This window comes from Elgaria multicarinata, chromosome 3 (assembly GCF_023053635.1).
Source record: "Elgaria multicarinata webbii isolate HBS135686 ecotype San Diego chromosome 3, rElgMul1.1.pri, whole genome shotgun sequence".
NCBI classification, from domain to species: Eukaryota; Metazoa; Chordata; class Lepidosauria; order Squamata; family Anguidae; genus Elgaria; species Elgaria multicarinata.
The window spans coordinates 162738139-162759540 of NC_086173.1; the positions used below are offsets into that span (position 1 = coordinate 162738139).

Sequence of the window (21402 nt, forward strand, 5' to 3'; positions counted from 1 at the left end):
TTAAAAAAAAATGATTTACTCCTAGGAGTTTCTAGTACCACATAGATTTAAAACAATGTACTCTAACCTGCTAAAAGAATGCTGGACATCTCAGACTATTTACATTTTATCTATTTTTTAGGACTGCTGAATATTAAATAATTCTGGAAAGAAATATTGGAGATCACCTTTGAAATGTCAGTGAACTGCTGTACTCTAGACCAAAAAATAATTCTGTTGGGGTATTTTAAGGAACACATTGACCTAGGGGAAACCCAACTGTTAGCTATTCTATTGCCTATAGCAGGAATTTGCATTGCCTGTTAATGGGGGTTATCTCAAATCCCACAGCCATCTAATTGGTGAAGGAAAATCTGAGCGTTATCAATTAAACTAACAGTACTTCCTAAGGAATCAGCAAAGAACTACACACACAAAAATACATTCATAGAAAAATGGTACTTCTTCATAAACCTTTTTCTTTACAATTGAACTATTCTAAATGTGTAGGGTTGGTCTCTGAACATTAGTTGTTGGCATTTTTCCCAATTGAATTTATATTGTATTACGGTAGTACCTTTTCATAAAAAATATTTTTTAACAAGCTGGGCCAACTTCAAATTAATCAGGTGAAAGTGAACAACCATGTCTTTAAAACATTTATCAGGGGCTAATCCAATTTCCCATGTCAGGGAATTCCTCAGTATTGAGGCCACCACAGAGAAGCCCCTGTCTCTTGTTCTCATTCAACTTAATAGATCTTGTTGGCGAGCCCATGAGTGGGACTCAGAGATCACTCTTAAGGGCTGGGGAGACTTGTTGGCTCTTCAAATATAGCCTCCCAAGTGGATTCTTCAAAGGCTGTGTTCGGACCGCACAACAATCCATGGTGGGTTAATAGTCAAAGATTGAGGGGATACTCCCCGCACGACAAGATTATAATCAAATATGGTATAGATTAAGGCCAGCGTTGAGTTCACTATTAGTCGATGGTGCGTTCGATTGACAAAAGGCCCTTCCCTCTCTACCTCCCTCAGTCGCATTGGTATCCCATCAGCTATTGCGAGTTCTGCCATCTGAACTAGAGTGGCAGCAGCTGCTCTGTTCACTTTTGCCAGGAGACTCTGTAGTCGCCGAAAATAACAAACTGTGTGCAATGAAATAGCCAACGGTGCCCAACAGACGACACAATAACCAATGGTTGTTCAAATAATCAACTCTGTGCAGTGTGGGTTATTTGTGTTGCTTATTTTGGCCAAATAATCAACCAGGGTGTGAAAAAGTCCTGACAGACAACATAATAATCAAGTGTTGACTGTTTAACTCACCATTAGTTATCATGTAGTTAGACAACCATCTGTCAAGTATGCTTTAGGGTGGATTCCTGCATTGAGCAGGGGGTTGGACTCGATGGCCTTATAGGTCCCTTCCAACTCTACTATTCTATGATTCTATGTCATCCGAACCCAGTCAATGTGAAACATGGGTTGAATTATGACCAAATCTCATTCCACACTCCAAGCACTTCTATGGTTATGTGTGAGTTATTTGATGAGGAGTGAGATTTATCTCCTGACTGAAACTCTTTCCACATTCCAAGTAATTATATTGTTTATCCCCCGTGTGAACTGTTTGATGAGAAATTAGATTAATATTCACATGGAAACTGTTTCCACATGCCAACCACTGATATGGTTTCTCCACTGTGTGAGTTCTTTGATGTCTGCTGAGGTTTGTGCTCACACTGAAGCTCTTTCCACATTCCAAGCACTCATATGGCTTCTCCCTTGTGTGAGTTCTTTGATGACAACTAAGGTGTGTAATCAAACTGAACTTCTTTCCACACACCAAGCAGGTATATGGTTTCTCTCCTGTGTGAATTCTTTGATGAGAAGTGAGGTTTGTACACACATTGAAGCTCTTTCCACAGTCCAGGCATTTATATGGTTTCTCCCCTGTGTGAATTCTTTGATGTCTACTGAGATTTGTGCTCACATTGAAGCTCTTTCCGCACTCTGCACATTTATATGGTTTCTCCCCTGTGTGAATTCTTTGATGTCTGCTGAGGTTTCTGCTCACATTGAAACTCTTTCCACACTCCAGGCATTCATATGGCTTCTCCCCTGTGTGAATTCTTTGATGAGAAGTGAGATGTGTGCTCACACTGAAGCTCTTGCCACACTCCAGGCATTTATATGGTTTCTCCCCTGTGTGAATTCTTTGATGATCGCTGAGGCTTGTGCTTCTATTGAAGCTTTTGCCACACTCTGCACATTTATATGGTTTCTCCCCCGTGTGAATTCTTCGATGAGAAATAAGGCTTGAGCTCACACTGTAGCTCTTTCCACACTCCTGGCACTTAAATAGTTTTTCTCCTGGATGGATTTTCGAATGAGCTTTGAGACTTGCTTTAGAATCAAAGCTCTTGTTACACACACAGCATTTACTCCTTTCCTTTCTTTTATCAATTTTTCCTTGGACTGCACTTTCATGGTAGTCATTGCTCTCAGACGTAGGGGATTTCTTCTTCCTCTTCTGGGTTGTTTCATCCTTTCTTCTCTCCTGTTCTTGCATTTTACATCCACCTCTTTTGGGGGTTTCCCTACATGGTTCTCCATGAGTCTCAGTTTCACCGGGACATTCTGAAATGAACACAGAAAACTGGTATAAGACTGAATTGGAAATTGACTCTCAAACCTTTGAACATCCTAAACTAACAGATGTGATAATGGGAAGAACATAAGATATATAGATTGGAGGCAGATCTCATCACAAATATGTTCCTGTTAATAATCATCATCATCATCATCTCAAAATTCTCTCTCTCTCTCTCATATTCAAGCTATAGTGGGGGCTCACAGAGAGGGAATTCAGGCATAAGATTTAACCGTGGGGGAATCATTGGTCTAATAATAATAATGATAATAATAATTTTTATTTGTTATCTGCCTCTCCTTCTGGATCGAGGCAGGGTACAACACAAATGCAAAACACCATAAAATACATATAACTAATTAAAATATTTAAAGTAATACATTATTAAAAGCAGCACATTATTAAAAAAGCATCTTAAAATTCAATTGGATACAGGCCTGCGGGAAGAGATCAGTCTTTATGGCTTTCTTAAATTCCAGAAGACTATTAAGTTGACGAATCTCTCCCAGCAAGCCATTCCACAAACTGGGAGTGGCAGAAGAAAAAGTCCTCTAGGTAATAGTTGTCAGCCTTGTTTTTGTTGGCTGGAGTAAATTCTTCCCAGAGGACCTGTGTGTGTGCGGGTGGGGGGGGGCAGATTGTACGGGAGAATGAGATACCGCAGGTAGCCTGGACCCAAACCATGTAGGGCTTTAAAAGTAATAACCAACACTTTATACTTCGCCCGGAAACTAATTGTCAGCCAGTGAAGACATTTTAAAACTGGTGTAATGTGGTCCTCGCTAGGTGCAGCGGCGACCAGCCTGGCTGCCAAATTTTGAAATAATTGAAGTTTCCAGACTTCGCACACAGGTAGCCCTATGTAGAGCGCGTTGCAGAAGTCGAGCCTCAAAGTTACCAGCACTTCCGCCTTTAGGTCTTCTGACTCTAGGAAGGGGCGCAGCTGGCGTATCAGCCGAAGCGGATAGTAGGCACTCCTGGACGTGGCATCTATCTGGGCTGTCATTTGGAGCGACGGATCTAGAAGCACTCCCAAGCTGTGAACACAGTCTTTCAGGGGGAGGGTAACCCCATCCAGAACTGGTTGACACACCTCCAAACCCAGGTTCTGGCCTTTGACAGCAAGCACCTCCATCTTATCTGGATTCAGCTTCAGGTTTTTTTCCCTCATCCAGCCCATTACCGCCTCCAAGCATTCATTCAGAGGAGACATATGTTTAATTCAAAGCTAGTGTAGTAGAGAGCTGAAAAGAGCTGGGTTCAGCTTCTGCTGAGTCATGAAAATCATATGGTCTTAGGCTAGCCACTTTTAAGTGCTGGGCAACAAAATCGGACAGGAGGGGGGGTGAGGAGGGAGCAAATATCAAGGAGGGCAATTAAAGAACAGAGCAACATAACCCTGGAGAAGAGAAGATTGAGGGGAGACAAGATAGCACTCTTCAAATACTTGAAAGGTTGTAACACAGAGGAGGGCGCTCCTCTGTGTGACAACCTTTCAAGTATTTGAAGTGCTTTCCTGTCTCCCCTCAATCTTCTCTTCTCCAGGCTAAACACGCCCAGTTGTTTCAGTCTCTCTTCGTAGGGCTTCGTTTCCAGAAACTTGATCATAGAATCATAGAATAGCAGAGTTGGAAGGGACCTACAAGGCCATCGAGTCCAACCCCCCTGCTCAATGCAGGAATCCACTCTAAAGCATCCCTGACAGATGGTTGTCCAGCTGCCTCTTGAATGCCTCTAGTGTGGGAGAAGAGCCCACGACCTCCCTAGGTAACTGGTTCCATTGTCATACTGCTCTAACAGTCAGGAAGTTTTTCCTGATGTCCAGCCGGAATCCAACTTCCTGTAACTTGAGCCCATTATTCCGTGTCCTGCACTCTGGGAGGATTGAGAAGAGATCCTGGCCCTCCTCTGTGTGACAACCTTTCAAGTATTTGAAGAGTGCTCTCATGTCTCCCCTCAATCTTCTCTTCTCCAGGCTAAACATGCCCAGTTCTTTCAGTCTCTCTTCATAGGGCTTTGTTTCCAGACCCCTGATCATCCTGGTTGCCCTCCTCTGAACACGCTCCAGCTTGTCTGCATCCTTCTTGAATTGTGGAGCCCAGAACTGGACGCAATACTCTAGATGAGGCCTATCCTGCGCCAGGATCCGCCCTTGGTATGGCCACTTTCTAAACCCTGAACTGAAGCCACAGCCGACAGACAGGAAACAACAGTGGTGGCATTGGCGCAATGAGAAAAAATCCGACGAATCGATACTTTGGGGGGGGGGGGGAAGCATTTCCAGGAGGAAAGCCCGAAGTGGCTGCGCCTAGGCGGCTGTATCATATAAACAATGCGGCCCCACTGCTTAGCCATGATGGTGGATTCAGAGCGTATAGACAAGCTTGACTTCTGCAATGCGCTCTACATAGGGCTACCTTTGTGCCTAGTCCGGAAACTTCAATTAGTTCAAAATGTGGCAGCCAGGCTGGTCACATCTAGGAGTGACCATATTACACCAACATTAAAATCACTCTACTGGCTGCCAATTAGTTTCCGGATGAAGTATAAAGTGTTGGTTATTACCTTTAACGCCCTACATGGTTTGGGTCCAAGCTACCTGCGGGATCACCATCTCTTGTACGATATGTCCCGCACACTCAGGTCCTCTGGGAAGGGTTTACTCCAGTCAGCCAAAACTAGGCTGACAACTGTTACCCCAATGGCCTTCTCTTCTGCTGCCCCCAGAATGTGGAATGGCCTGCCAGAGGAGATTCATCAGCTTATTTATTTATTTAAAACATTTATATCCCGCCCTATGTCATTAAGATCTCAGGGCGGCGTACAGATAAAAACGTACAGTATAAAACAATAAATATGCACAGTTAAAAACAAATTAAACCATGATCCAACTTAAAACAATATATAATTTAAAAGCAGTTAAAACAATGTGCCAGTGAGTTTAACCATCAAAGGCTTTGTTAAAAAGCCATGTTTTTACTTGGCGTCGAAATGAAATCAATGTTGGTGCCAATCGGGCCTCCAAGGGGAGGGCATTCCACAATCGGAGTGTCACAACACAGCCTAATACGCTCTCTGTGATTAAGACAGCCGTAAAGACTAGCCTCTTCCAGCAGGCCTAGCCAGATGAATTTTAAACCTAAGAATTTTAAGATGCTGTGATTATTTTAATATTGTATTGGTTTTATATGCTCTTTTAACTAGTGTTATGTATTATATTGTATTTAATGTTGTTCCCCACCCCGATCCAGAGGTAGAGGCAGGTAAAAAATAAAATTATTAAAATGATGATGATGATGCAAACTAATAGGTCTTAATTGCCCATTTAAGATCAAGCCGTCCTCAAATACTTTGCATTACACCAGGGAACAATATATTATTGCTGGGGAAATTCATTTCTCCCCAGCTACGGTGAGGATTGCAACTAACCTCAGGGGGAACGGGGAAATCCAAGGGTGCGTGTGGCAGATGAAATTGGCCTCCATGCTAACAAAAGAAGTGGCGGGGCTGCTACCCTCCGATTGGAGTCCACCAGGGGAAGAGCCTTCAGCGTGGTGGCTCCCCTCCTGTGGAATTCCTTGCCACTGGAGGTCAGGCAGGCTCCAACCTTGTACTCCTTTCGGTGCCTCCTGAAAACATCTTTATTCCAGGAAGCCTTTCCTTAATATGCAGCCTTGAGTCTCTGTATTTGCTTCTTTTAAAATTTGTTTGAAGTGTTTTATTCTGTTTTTATTTTCATTTTATCTTGTACACCGCTCCGAAATTTTTCAATGGGGAGCGGTATACAAATATTCTAAATAAACAGAATAAATAAACCCTGGGAGCCCTGCTCCACGACGCCAGGGCCAGTCTTTCATAGCTAGCAAGGCCTTTCACAGCAACAATTTCATGCCCCAGAACAGCCATTTCATGTTAGTGCCCACGTTTTGAAATCTGCTCATGGACCCAAAAATAGAAGAGACCCCTGATCTACCCCTTCAGCAGCGGCATTCACAGTTTTCCTAGCGGGCAGTTTTGACAAGACGCAAAGAGAGAGATTTGTTCAGGAGGAGAGCAAGGAATCAGAGCGCTGGCCTCACATTTTCTTTAAGCCATATATCAGGGAACAGGGATTACTCCAGTCAGCCAAAACTAGGCTGACAACCGTTACCCTGAGGACCTTTTCTTCTGCTGCCCTTGTCCTGGATGGGGTTACACTCCCCATGAATACACAGGTCCGCAGCTTGGGGGGGGACGGGACTTCTGGATTCAACCCTAAGGCCTGGATGCCGTTTCAGCGGTGGTCAGGAGTGCATTTGCAGTGTTAAGCTAGTGTGGCAGATGGGCCTGTTCCTAGAGATGTCAGACCTGGCCACGGTGACACATGCCTTAGTTACATCCCGACTGGATTACTGTAATACGCTCTACGTGGGGCTGCCTTTGAAGAGTGTTCGGAAACTTCAGCTGGTTCAAAGAGCTGCAGCCAGATTGTTGACCGGGGCTGGTTACAGGGAGCAGACGACTCCCCTGTTAAAACAGCTCCACTGGCTTCCGGTTTGTTTCCGGGCACAAGACAAAGTGCTGGTTATGACCTATAAAGCCCTATACGGTTCGGGTCCAGGTTATCTGAAAAACCGTATTCTCCCTTACGAGCCTGCCCATGTTTTGAGATCGTCAGGAAAAGCCCTTCTCTCGGTCCCACCACCATCAAAGGCATGCCTGGTGGGAACGCGGGAGAGGGCCTTCTCGGTGGCTGCTCCAGTACTCTGGAACTCTCTTCCCAGGGAAGCTAGACTGGCTCCTGCCTTGATGCGCTTTCGGAGGCAGGCAAAAATATTCTTATTCCGGCAGGCCTTTGCTGAATAATGTGGACCCCATCTATGTTTTAGACTTTTAAAGTTTAATATGTATTTTAAATGCTGAAATGCTTTAATATTGAAACTTATTTAATTATATTCTTAACTTTTGTTTATTTTTATTCATAGCTTTTACCTGTATATGTTTTAATTTTGTAAAGCCACCTTGAGGCGCAGCTTTGGACAAAAGGCAAGATACAAATAAAGATAATAATAATAATAATAATAATAATAATATACACTCAGGGCACAATACTATGCATGTTTAGATAGAAAAAAGTCCTACAATTCCCAACATGGCTGGCTGAAGGAATGCTGGAAGTTGTAGGATTTTTTTCTATTTATTTAAAACATTTGTATCCCGCCCTATATCATTAGGATCTCAGGGCGTTGTACAGATAAAAGTATACAGTATAAAACAATAAATATATATAGCTAAAATCAATTAAACCATGAACCAAGTTAAAATAATATATAATTTAAACATGCCTAAACATGCATAGGGTTGCACCCTTACTGTGGTTTGAAAGTTGCTTCTTTGATGAGTTGCTGCTTTAAGTCATTTGAAACTGATCGTCAGTTCATGCCTGGATTGGGACCATGGTATGGAGAATGTGGACAGGGAGACATTTTTCTCCCTCTCTCAAAATACTAGAACCCGGGGACATCCCATGAAACTGATTGGTGGGAGATCCGGGACAAATAAAAGGAAGTACTTCTTCACATAGCGCATAGTTAAATTACGGAACTCACTACCACAAGATGTAGTGATGACCACCAATTTGGATGGCTTTAAAAGGAGGTTGGATCAATTCCTGGAGAAGAAGGCTATCAATGGCTACTAGCCCTGATGGTTGGGTGCTATCTCCAGTATCAGAGGCAGTAAGCCTGTATACACTAGTTGCTGGGGAACATGGGTGGGAGGGTGCTGTTGCACCATGTCCTGCTTGTTCATCCCTGGCCAATAGCTGGTTGGCCACTATGTGAACAGAGTGCTGGACTAGATGGACCCTTGGTCTGATCCAGCAGGGCTCTTCCGGTGTTCTTAATCCCTCAAATACTTTTGTAATGGTCGGAAGACTTATTCAATAAAGTTTTATTCATTCATAATCCCTCAAATACACCAGACAGGGAGCAGGCTTCTTGAGATCTCTAGATTTCTTTTTATCAGGTTCTGTAAAGCAGGGTGGGTGGAGGGGGAGAGACTGAGGGAAAAAGTAGGTTTTCAAGCCAGGAAGTCTGCACACACTCAGAGGAGTGTAAAAGGAGACACCGGTTGCATGTCTACTCAGAAGTAAGTCCCATGGAATTCAGTGGGGCTTACTCTCAGGGAAGTGGATATAGAACTGCAGCCTTAGTTGGGATTAATTTCCAGAGGGATAGACTTGTTAGGATGCATGTTTAGGCAGAAATAAATGCAGGATTTTCTTCCTGCGTAAACATGTATTGGATTGCAACGTAATAACTCCCAACATGCCACAGCCAGAAAAAGTCCGACAATTCCCAGCATAGCAAAGCCAGAAAAGTCCTACAATCCCTGACTGGAAATACTGGGAGTTGTAGGACTTTTTTCCGTCTAAACATTGTGCCTTAAACTAACGTGAAACTCATTTAGATTAGGATTCTCAATTAAATGAAACACTAGTTGATTAATTATCTGACTTGTGGATAGTTTACTAATCTGTTGATTTAGCATATGCATAAAGCGTAAAATTCTAGTAAAAACGTAACTTTCCTTCTAATTTAGACAGACTTTTAAATCATTTAATGTAAAAAAAGCAACACGTCTCCACTGATTCTGAGATCAGGTTACACTGCCTTTATCTGTGGAGGTTCAATTCACCAGCAGGTCTTCCGCTGGAACAGATCCAAGACTCACATAGGGCCACATCCTGTTCCCACCACTGGCTGGCCATTGCTTCCAAGGAACCCACAAACTTTGTGCACCAAAAGAACTCGGATCCATTGCTTGTGCTTTGTTGGGAGTCTTCCCTCCCTCCTCCCCACACACACTTTGACCCACTCATGTTCTGTTTGAATTCTTTTAAACATCTACATTTTGAACTGTCTGCATTGCATTTTATTCTCTGAACTGCTTGCAATCTGCCCAGAGCACATTTGCTGTTGGGTGGGTTAAAAAAATATAATTGCTAAATAAATGCATTTCTCTTTCCTTTGCTTCTGTGACCTTCATGAAAAGTAATCTCTCCATGAGTGGACAAAGGTTCGTATTGGAGGCAGCTATCGATTAAGGGGGATGCTAATTCTAATCAAAATACAGGAAATATAATACGCCGAATCACTTCTATGCAACCCACTCAATATTTCGGCCTGTTTTAAAACTCCATCTAAATCAAAGGGGCCTCCTGCAAAGAAAGCCAACAGGAAAGAAAGAAGGAATCTCTCTGACTTGTAATTGTAGGGCAGGGTGTGTGTGTGGGGTGGGGAGAATAATCATGCCATGGGTGACAATCACAGAGCCAGCTCCTGTTCACTTTCTATGCCACCCAACCAGAGATTTACAAAGCTTAAAACCATTTTAAAAATCCATTATAAAATCCATTTACATGTAAACACATACGCAAACACAGAGGCACACATACATCTAATGCCATTTTAAATCATCAGCGATAAGAAATGCTATGGAGTGAATGGGGCTTGGGGGTAGGGTTGCCATTTTCTGAATCAACAAAACCAGGACAATTTTGGAGGGGGGGGTTGGCTAGGATTTTTTTTTAAAAAAACTGAGCAATATGTAAAAGTCTAGGGAAAGAAAGAAAGCTATCTAAACTTAAATTATCTAACACTGCAACCCTATGTGTGTCTACTCAGAAACAAATCCTATTAAGTTAAATAGGACTTATTCCCAGGTAAGTATGCATAGGATTGTAGCCTAAAGTACTTACGCACCCGCAAATAAATAATAGGCAAAGAACAGTTTAAGCAAACAAACAGAAAAAAATGACACTAAATTACGTTTCTCCACTAGTTCTCAAAAGCTGGAGGAGGCTTCAGTATGGAGACTTACACACCACTGAGCAGACTCAAGGCATTATTTTGGAGGTTGGAATTTCTCCGGCCAGATGGAACAGGAATCCGGGATTCTTGACTGACTGGCTGGGACATTTTGGAAATGCTTGGAAACCGTGACATTCCTGGTTTTCTGGGACGTATGGCAACCCTACTTGGGGGTCAGCCCCTCCAACAAACCTATGGATCAGGGATGGGTAACTTCCTGGGGAAGGGGGGGGGAGTCGAAGATCCCAAATTATAGCATAGATTAGTAAAACACACACACACACAATGCCGCAGCCTTCTCTACACTGGCTAGCTGCGGTTTGAATTGGGTTAAGTCTCCCCCATTCCCAATCCCCGGGGGTCCTTATGTCCCCTCTAGACTTTCCCAATGACCCCCCTAGAGCTCCCCCCCCAAAAAAAATGCTCAGGGGGGGTTGGAGGAGACTCACCTGGCCCCACAGCGAGACACTGATGCACCTGAGCTGCTTGGCATAGGGCAGACTCCATTTTCCTCTGCGGGGGGGGGGGGGAGGAGTCAGCACAGGAAGGGATTTTAAGAGGGAGGGGCGTTTGTTATGGGGGGGACCCCCCTCTTCTTCTTCCTCTCCCCCCCCCCCATTCCGTTCCTCTCTAGGAATCGAGTTCAGTCCGTTTAACCCTTAGAAAACCAAGCAAGCAACAGTAAAGTCTCTCTCCTCTCCAAGCAACCTGGTGCCTTCCAAATGCTTTGGACTACAAGCCCCCTCATCTGCAGCCACTATATCCGATGATCAGGAATTATGGGAGTTGTAGGCCAGAACGCCTGGCGGGCACCAGGTTGACGACCCTTTGTCTCCTGGCTTTGAGAGCAGCGGGGAGAATCGACCTTGATGCTTGCTCCGTCTTAAATGAAGCAGGAAGGTTTATGGGTCTCTCTTGAGTAGGGTGACCATATGAAAAGGAGGACAAGGCTCCTGTATCTTTAAAAGTTGCATTGAAAAGGAAATTTCAGCAGGTGTCTGAAAAGGAAGTTCAGCAGGAAGATCCAGGGAACTTGGATCTACACTATTGCTTTAAAGCGCTTTATAACAGTTTTAAAGCAGTTAAAGCGCTTTATAACTGTTATAAAGCACTTTAAAGCAGTAATGTAGATCCTCACAACAGTTAAAGCTGCAAGTGCCCTGCCCTCTTTTAAATCTGGTCACTCTAGTATAGCTCCTGCAGCTTTAACTGTTGTGATGAAGAGGAAATTTCACCAGGTTCTCATATATACAAATGACACCTGCTGAAAATCCCTTTTCTATGCAACTGTTAAAGATACAGGAGCCCTGTCCTCCTTTTCATACGGTCAACCTACTCTTGAGACTAGGAAGAAGCTTTGCAGCATTTGCTTTGTTTGCATGGAACAACCCCTTCAAAAGGAGGAAATCCCATTATCTTCCACCCACCCATAGCTGCCGCCAACTGAGCGAGGAATGTGACAAGAAAATCTCAAAAAAGAGGGTTTTCCGATGGGTCTCTCCAAAGGCCATTGGGGTCCTTATATTTATTTTATTTATTTATTAAATTGATATGCCGCCCCATAGCCGAAGCTCTCTGGGCAGTTTACAAAGGTTAAAAACAGTGAACATTAAAAAGTATACAAAATTTAAAACAATCAAAAATATTAAAACAACAATATCCATTTAAACAACAACAGTTCTGGGGTCCATTAAAAACAAACAAATGTAAGCATATGTTGTTAAATGCTGTTAAATGCCTGGGAGAAGAGAAAGGTCTTGACCTGGCACCGAAAAGATAATGTTGGCACCAGGCAAGCCTCATTGGGGAGATCATTCCAGAATTGGGGGGCCACCACTGAAAAGGCCCTCTCCCTTGTTGCCATCCTCTGAGCTTCCCTCGGAGTAGGCACTCGGAGGAGGACCTAAGATGTTGAGCGCAGTGTACGGGTAGGTTCATGTCGGGAGAGGCATTCCGTCAGGTATTGTGGCCCCAAGCCATGTAAGGCTTTATAGGTTAAAACCAGCACCTTATACTCAGTGTCCCTTCAGGGGCATCAAAACCACAATCTTGGTTAAGCCCTAAATGAATGCAGTCAATTTTCTGTATGAGTTGCCATTTAACTATCTTCATAAATCTACAGGACTTGACCTTTCGAAGAACAGTAACTTCAGACTCTGCAACACCGGGATTAAAATGATTACCCACCACTTTCTTAAGTGTCCTTGCTCTTGATATCTGACCTGTGGTCATTGAGTCTTTGGATTATTTATTATTATATTTATATCCCTTCTTTTTTTTTCTCCTCTTGCAAGGAACCCCAAGCGGGTTACATAGTCTTCCTCTCCATTTTATCCTCACAACAACCCTTTGAGGTAGCTTAGGCTGAATGTCAGTGAGTGGCCCAAAGCCACCAAGTGAGTTTCATAGCCAGGTGGGAACTAGAACCCGGATCTCCTGAGTCCCGTTCTAACACTCCAACCACTATACCCACACTGGCTCTCTAAACAGGGGGCAATTTTTCCAGTTTTAAAAAAGGGGGGAATAGGAAGTGTGGGTGGGTCTTGATCTGGGGCTTGTCTTGCTTTGTGGCACAGAGTGTTCTACTTTGCATGGAGTTTGTATTGTCCATCTGTTCCCTAAGTTTCCCTGGGGCTGGGCACACCTGTTTACATTATGGACTTGTTATTCTTGTTTTGTCCTTGTGACACAGCCGGAGACTGGAGTACATCACCATCCAATACACAGAAAGCAGGTCTCTTTGAAATCAGTGTCACTTCTTAGTAAACTAGGTGGATAAGATCAGGCCACACACAAATTTCTTCATAGGTAAATGAAGCAAAACTTGAGGGGGGGAGGGTAAAGTATGTACAACCCCCTAGGATATTATTATTATTATTATTATTATTATTATTATTATTATTATTATTATTATTATTATTATCCTCCTGCCTTTTGCCCAATACTGGGCCTCAAGGCGGCCTTACAAAATTTAAAACCTATGAAAGAAGTATACAAAAGGTTTTTTTTTAAATTAAATATATTACAATATTAAAACAATAAACAGTTAAAATACATGACAATTTTACAAGTCCTTAACATAGACGGAGGCCCAGATTATTCGCCAAAGGCCTGTCAGAACAAACAAGTTCTTGCCTGCTTCCGATAGCACATCAAGGAGGCAGCCAGTCTAGCTTCCCGGGGGAAGAGAGTTCCAGAGCACCCGAGCAGCCACCGAGAAGGCCCTCTCCCATGTTCCCACCAGGTGTGCCTGTGATGGTGTTGGGACTGAAAGAAGGGCTTCCCCAGAAGACCTCAAAGCAGGGGCAGGCTCATAAGGGAGAATACGGTCTTTCAGATAACCTGGACTCAAGCCATATAGGGCTTTATAGGATAGCCTTCTGGCCTTCTCTAACCTGGAGCCATCCAGGTGTTTTTTACTACAACTCCCAGCATTCCCGAAAATTTGCCATGTTTACCGTGAATGATTATTATTTTATTTTAATTGTTTTATGGTACTGTACTTTTAAACTGGCCAGTAACCAAAGTTCTCTGGGCATTGCAGAATATATTAAAACCTTGACGTAGAAACATGAGGTGGAGGAAGGGGGACAGCACAGAATAAAGCCAATTTATTTATTTATTTATTTAATTACATTTTTATACCGCCCAATAGCCGAAGCTCTCTGGGCGGTTCACAAAAATTAAAACCATAATAAAACAACCAGCAGGTTAAAAACACAAATACAAAACCAAAACAAAACCCGCAGCAAAGAAGAACACCATTACAAAATCATGAAACCAAATTAAAACCACTAGCAGAGTAAAGTATGAAAAGCACTGAAAACAGCTCTTTAAATGCCCGGGAGGATAAAAACGTCTTCACTTGGAGAAGAAGCCAGGCAAGCCTTTCTAGAGAGAGCATTGTACAGACAGGGTGACACCACCGAAAAGGCACCTCCGGCCTCTCCTCATTGGTGGGGACACCTGGAGGAGGGTTAGGCAATACACCAGTTGCTGGGGAACATGGACAGGAGGGTACTGTTGCACCCGTGTCCTCCTTCTGGGTCTCTGGTTGTCATCTGGTTTGCCACTGTGTGAACAGAGTGCAGGACTAAATGCACCTTTGGGTAGGGTGGCCCTGTGGAAAGGAGGATGGGGCTCCTGTATCTTTAACAATTGTATAGAAAAGGGAATTTCAGCAGGTGTCATTTGTATATATGGGGAACCTGGAGAAATGCCCTCTTCGTCACTGTAAGAAATGAAAAAGTTAATTGAACTTTAAGCTGACCTTTCTGCTACTGTAGACCCTGCAAGAGGAAGTAGCTGACTCACACATTCCAGAGAGATGTGGAATGGCAGGGAAGGGGGATGGGACTAGGTAAAGGTATCCTGTTTAGAAATGTATCCCACTCCTCTCACACAGGTTGTGTAAATGTATCCCACTCCTCTCACACAGGTTGTGTAAATGTATTCCACTCCCCTTTTTCTTTGTGTATCCCACCCCTTCATCCCACCCCCTTCATTCCACTCCCTTTTTTTCATTGTCAGCTGACCCTATGTGAATAAAAGTGGTGTGCAAGCTCCGATCAGGGTACGATCCTGTTCGAGTCGCACCTCAGTATACTGATACGTGGTGTCCTCTGCAGTGTTTTTCTACGCTCGTCTTTCGTACCTAAGGTCAGGGACAAGAACCTGCCATATTTCTAACAGTCACTATAGTTAAAGCTGCAGTGAGAGAGAGAGAGAGAGAGAGAGACGGTCCTGAGGCTTGCTTGGCTTTCTAAGGGTTAAATGAACTGAACCGGATTCCTAGAGAGGAAGGAAATGGAGGGGGGAGAGGGAAAGGAAGAGGAAGGATGTGTTTCCATAGCAACAGGGTTTGACGGGTCACTCCAAAGAATAGAGAAAAGGTGGGGGCTCGATTTGGGAGCTGGCAAGAGCAAGTGAGAGGAGGCTGAGGAGAGAAGCCCCCATTCATCCTGGAGAAGGTGGCTTGTAAGGCAGCCTTCCCCAACCTCATGCCCGACTCTAAGTGGGTTGGATTACAACTCCCATAATTCCCAGCCAACGTGGCAGTTTGGGAAGCACCAGGTTGGGAAACAGAATAATATGCACACATCATCAGCATCATATAGGGTGGCCATGAAAAGGAGGACAGGGCTCCTGTATCTTTAACAGTTGCATTGAAAAGGGAATTTCAGCAGGGGTCATTTCTATATGTGGGGAACCTGGTGAAATTCCCTCTTTATCACAACAGTTAAAGCTGCAGGAGCTATACTAGAATGACCAGATTTAAGAGGGCAGGGCACCTGCAGCTTTAACTTGGAAGCCTTAAAGGGTTTATTAACAGGGCCTTTAAGCCCCCCATTGGTGGGGGAGGGGGAGAAATGCAATTTCCCCAAGACTGGAGAAATCTCATATTTCCCCTCCTCTACTCTTTTTTATTTTATTTTTTATTTATTTTTGCATTTATCCCGCCTTTTGTTCTCCAAGGAACCCAAGGCGGCATACATAACTCCTCCTCTCCATTTTACCCTCACAACAACAACCCTGTGAGGTGTGTTGGGCTGAGAGTCTGGGACTGGGCCAAAGTCACCCAGTGGGTTTCCATGGCTGAGTGGGGACTAGAACCCGGATCTCCCGACTCCCAGTCGTCGTTTGAAACTTAATATGGCAAAAACCGAACTGCTTGTTTTTCCTCCTAAACCTTCCCCTCTCCTCTCATTCTCTCTTACTGTCAACGATGTCATGCTTACTCCTGTCAAGGAAGCTCGTAGTCTTGGCTTTATATTTGATTCCTCGCTCTCCTTTATTCCTCATATCGAGGCAGTAGCTAAATCCTGCCGTTTCTTCCTGTATAATATTGCCAGGATCCGACCATTTTTGTCTGTCTCTTCTGCCAAGACTCTCGTTCACGCACTGGTTATCTCTCGGTTGGACTACTGCAACCTTCTTCTCTCTGGCCTTCCTTCGTCTCACATCAGTCCGCTGGTCTCTGTCCACCACTCTGCCGCTAAGATCATCTTCTTGGCCCGCCGCTCTGACCATGTCACTCCACTTTTGAAATCTCTTCATTGGCTTCCAATTCACTCCAGAATCCAATACAAACTTCTCCTGTTGACCTTCAAAGCTTTTCACGGCCTAGCTCCTGCCTATCTCTCCTCTCTCATCTCACACTATTGCCCCGCTCGTGTTCTTCGCTCCTCTGATGCCATGCTTCTCGCCTGCCCCAGGACCTCCACTTCCCTTACTCGACTTCGTCCTTTTTCTTCTGCTGCCCCTTACGCCTGGAACGCTCTTCCAGAACACTTGAGAACTACAAACTCAATCACAGCTTTCAAAACTCAGCTAAAAACCTTTCTGTTCCCTATAGTTTGTTCTGACTCTATACTGTTTAGCTTCCCGGTGCCTGTTTACACTTCCCTGTGCCTGTTTGCATTCTCTTTCCCTCCTCATTGTTTACTACAACTTTATTAGATTGTAAGCCTATGCAGCAGGGTCTTGCTATTTACTGTGTAATCTGTACAGCACCATGTACATTGATAGTGCTATATAAATAAATAAATAATAATAATAATAATAATAATAATAATAATAATAATAATAATAATAATACTTTAGCTGTAGTGTAGTGGTGGTGGCCACCACTAGAGTGGAGGGGGAAAATACACTATGTCCCCAACCAGTGCTGGGGAACATGGGTGGGAGGGTGTTGTTGCACCATGTCCTCCTGCCTTGTTGGTCATAAGAACATAAGAAGTGCCCTGCTGGATCAAGCCAAAGGTCCATCTAGTCCAGCACTCTGTTCACACAGTGGCCAAGTGCACAATTCTCCTGGCACACCCAGAAAGCACGCTTTGCTGCCTTACAGGCCCTCTTAGTGCAAAATTAAGAGGGCCTTTAAGGCCCTGATCAGCATAGTGGGGGGGGGGGGGAGAGAGAGACAAAGCATGCTTCTCAGGACCTCCGGAAAGTGCACCATTCCCCATCTGCACTAATGGCTCCACAACAATGTTGTATCTAAACCCTAAGGCTTCGGAATTTTCTTTAATGTGTGGATTCTCGTTCTGTGCTGTAAAAGATTGACTGAATCAGGAAACAAAGATGTTGCTTTACCCATCTGGCAGATGAGCAGACACTAGCTCCAGAGACCCTGTTTGGCCAGCTTCAAATGGAAAAGGATTGGAAGGCAGCGTTGAAACAAAAGCGAACCATGAATGGGGTGGGCCGTTGTGGGGAAATCTGGCCATTTTAGTTCTGCCGAATTTCCCTGCCACATCCGCTGGCCTTCCTTTAGCGATCTGAGTTGGGGGCTTTCCCCAGAAATCCAGGAAATGGGTCAGTTTTTTTGTTTGCGTTTGCTTGGGTAAATTTACCTAAACAAACAAAAACCTCATTCCTGCCAACACCGAGGAACTGTGTCCCCCCCCCCCCCAATGGGCACTAGCAGAGGGAGGTGCATTTGCTTGGCAGCAGCCGTGACAGGGTAGGAGCCAGGAGGGAAGGGCCATGGTGCTACAAACGAGCACTACAAACGAGAAGGATCTTGGAATTGTTGTAGATTACAAGCTGAATATGAGCCAACAGTGCGATATGGCTGCAAGAAAGGCAAATGCTATTTTGGGCTGCATTCACAGAAGTATAGCTTCCAAATCATGTGAGGTATTGGTTCCTCTCTATTCGGCCCTGGTTAGGCCTCATCTAGAGTATTGCGTCCAGTTCTGGGCTCCACAATTCAAGAAGGACGCAGACAAGCTGGAGCGTGTTCAGAGGAGGGCAACCAGGATGATCAGGGGCCTGGAAACGAAGCCCTATGAAGAGAGACTGAAAGAACGGGGCATGTTTAGCCTGGAGAAGAGAAGATTGAGGGGAGACATGATAGCACTCTTCAAAGACTTAAAAGGTTGTCACACAGAGGAGGGCCAGGATCTTTTCTATGATTCTATGAAAAACCAAAACTTAGAATCATAGAATAGTAGAGTTGGAAGGGGCCTATAAGGCCATCAAGTCCAACCCCCTGCTCAATGCATGAATCCAACCTAAAGCATCCCTGACAGATGGTTGTCCAGCTGCCTCTTGAAGGCCTCCTGTGTGAGAGAACCCACCACCTCCCTAGGTCTGCAACCTTCTTCTCTCTGGCCTTCCTTCGTCTCACATCAGTTCGCTGGTCTCTGTCCACCACTCTGCCGCTAAGATCATCTTCTTGGCCTGCCGCTCTGACCATGTCACTCCACTTCTGAAATCTCTTCATTGGCTTCCAATTCACTCCAGAATCCAATATAAACTTCTCCTGTTGACCTTCAAAGCTTTTCACGGTCTAGCTCCTGCCTATCTCTCCTCTCTCATCTCACACTATTGCCCTGCTCGTGCTCTCCGCTCCTCTGATGCCATGCTTCTTGCCTGCCCAAGGGCCTCTTCTTCCCTTACTCGACTTCGTCCTTTTTCTTCTGCTGCCCCTTACGCCTGGAACGCTCTTCCAGAACACTTGAGAACTACAAACTCAATCACAGCTTTTAAAACTCAGCTAAAAACTTTTCTTTTCCCTATAGCTTTTAAATATTGAGTTTGTTCTGACTCTATACTGTTAGCTTCACCCTACCCGGTGCCTGTTTACACTTCCCTGTGCCTGTTTGCATTCTCTTTCCCTCCTTACTGTTTACTACAACTTTATTAGATTGTAAGCCTATGCGGCAGGGTCTTGCTATTTACTGTGTAATCTGTACAGCACCATGTACATTGATGGTGCTATATAAATAATAATAATAATAATAATAATAATAATAATAATAATAATAATAATAATAATAATCAGGAAGTTTTTCCTGATGTCCAGCTGGAACTTACAAAAGCTGTAAGCTGAGAGCCAATTCCCATGTAAGGATTTCCTAAACACAACTACACCCCCCCACACACACCTGTTGTCAATGCCTCTCAACTTGGAGGGGCTGGGGCAGCAGGGGCACATGGGTGTTGTGCAAGTGCAGGATGTGCTCGCTTAGAATGGCGAATGAGACAAATTAATGGAGGAGGTCTATCAGGGCCCATTAGCTGTGAAATAGAGAATCCATGGTCAGGTGGTGCTTTTCCACGAAGGCCTGTTCCCACGTGGGCATGGCCCTAGCAGCCCCCCTGCTCTGCTTCCAAACAAGCTTCACGTGTTATTAAAACGAAGTCTTTCCAATGCCCTGTCACAGGCTGGGGCCTCTCTTGATACAGCCATGGGAGAGAGATGCTCCTGACTCGTCCTTGACTTTCTAAGGGTTAAAAGGACTCAACTCAATTCTTAGAGAGGAAGGCAATTGGGGGTTGGGAGGGTTCCCACCCACCCCCATAGCAGCCTCAGCCCCCCCTCCCGAAACCCCTTCCTGTGCTGACTCCTCCCCCCCTCGTGGAGAGTGGAGTCTCTCCTCTCCGCACACCACGAGGTCTCTTTTCCGGGATCGGTGAGTCTCCTCCAACCTCACCTGGGCATTTGGGTAGGTGGGTCGCGGTGGCCCAGGGCTGCGGGGGGAGGGGCTGGGGAGGTCAAGAGGGGGGGCGACCCCTTCTCCCCCCAGGGAAGGAGTGGTGGGGGAGGCTGCCCGGACTCCAACCACAGCCAGCCAATGGAGAGGAAAAAGGAAGGAGGGGGGTTCGCTAGAAAAAGGAAGAGGGGAAGATGGGGAGGGGGTCATTGAAGAGGCAAGGTTGGGGGGCTTATTGTCCTATTAGGTCCCCATGCCGTACATGTGGGTTCCCTTTCCAGGTTGATCGTTCCTTGTGGGAAGGAGAATCCCAGACTTAATAGACTTTGGGGCATTAAAGAGGAAAGGTTGGGGGCTGGGGAGAATCATAGCATCATAGAATAGCAGAGTTGGAAGGGGCCTACAAGGCCATCGAATCCAACCCCCTGCTTAATGCAGGAATCTACCCTAAAGAGGGAGAGTAGACCCCGTCCCGAAAAGGGGGCTAGTGCAGCTCACTCATACCACAGCGTTCCCAAACTAGTGCCCCCCCATCCAGGTTGTTTGGACTGCAACTCCCATCATCCCCATCCACCGTGGCCGTTGGAAGGCCCCGGGTTGGGGAAGGCTGCCCTACATCATAGTCTATCCACCCACATCCTCCAGGTGGGCTTCTTTCTCTCCCGCTCTGGGCAAAGCCAGGAGGCCCCTTTGGATCTGGGGGACAAGGGAAGGTTTTAAAAATCTGAAATGTTGAAAAAGATGACACGGAAGAGGACACAAAACATCCAAAAAGCAGCTGAAAGGAAATATAAAGTTGGCATGGCAAAGTGTACGTGGGTGGGAGGGAATTGCGGAGTGGGGGGAACCCCAACAAAGCACAGCCAACAGATCTGAGGGTTGTTTTTTTGGGGGGGCGCACAAGGTTTGTGGGTTGCTTGGAAGCCACAGCCGGCCGACGGTGGGAACAGGATGCGGCCCTGTGTGAGGCTTGGATCTGCTTTGGATCCGTTCCAGCACCGCAGCTCTTCTGAGAGGAATGGAGTATATTTATTATTATATGTATGTTCTGCCTTTTTTCCTCTTGCAAGGAAACCAAGGTAGCTCACAGGGTCATTCTCCTCCGCCCTCCGTTTTATTTATTTATTTATTGCATTTTCATACCGAAGCTCTCTGGGCGGTATAATTCTCCTCACAACAACCCTGTGAGGTAGGTTAGGCTGAGAGGAAGCGATCCAGTGAACTTCGTGGCCACGTTGAGGACTTGAACCCGGATCCCAGGAGTCCTAGCCCAGCACTCTAACCTTGTTGGCTCTCTGTGGATGTGAGACTTAACACGAAGTCAGCAACAGAAGGGGTCAAGGAGATGGGACTTGCCTGGGGCAGGAAAGATGGTGAAGGAGGAATGGAGGCTCAAAGGAAGGCTTGAGAGAGGGAGTGTTTGAGGAGGGCGGGGAATTCTTGTTGTTCATCTGCATCTTCAGCCCCAC

General features: G+C 45.1%; 2 protein-coding genes across 2 annotated transcripts in view; one reads left to right on the plus strand and one right to left on the minus strand.

Annotated features, from left to right (window-relative positions):
• LOC134396293 (zinc finger protein 420-like) overlaps positions 1 to 21402 on the plus strand; it is a 162263-nt gene that overhangs the window by 113699 nt on the left and 27162 nt on the right. The window lies entirely within an intron of this gene.
• Positions 1439 to 10999, minus strand: LOC134396420 (zinc finger protein 239-like). Its single transcript, XM_063122918.1, has 2 exons — positions 10937 to 10999; positions 1439 to 2621 (listed from the first exon to the last, which is right to left on the minus strand). Exons 1-2 carry the CDS (start codon positions 10992 to 10994, stop codon positions 1513 to 1515), a joined length of 1167 nt encoding a protein of 388 aa, XP_062978988.1. The 5' UTR covers positions 10995 to 10999; the 3' UTR covers positions 1439 to 1512.

What these genes read in the sequence shown, in the direction of transcription:
- LOC134396420 (XM_063122918.1), bottom strand. Translation starts at nt 10,994, where the DNA reads ATGGAGTCTGCCCTATGCCAAGCAGCTCAGGTGCATCAGTGTCTCGCT. An exon ending in GTGTCTCGCTGTGGGGCCAG is followed by an intron (nt 2,622 to 10,936) that starts GTGAGTCTCCTC and finishes TGTTCATTTCAG; the next exon opens with AATGTCCCGGTGAAACTGAG.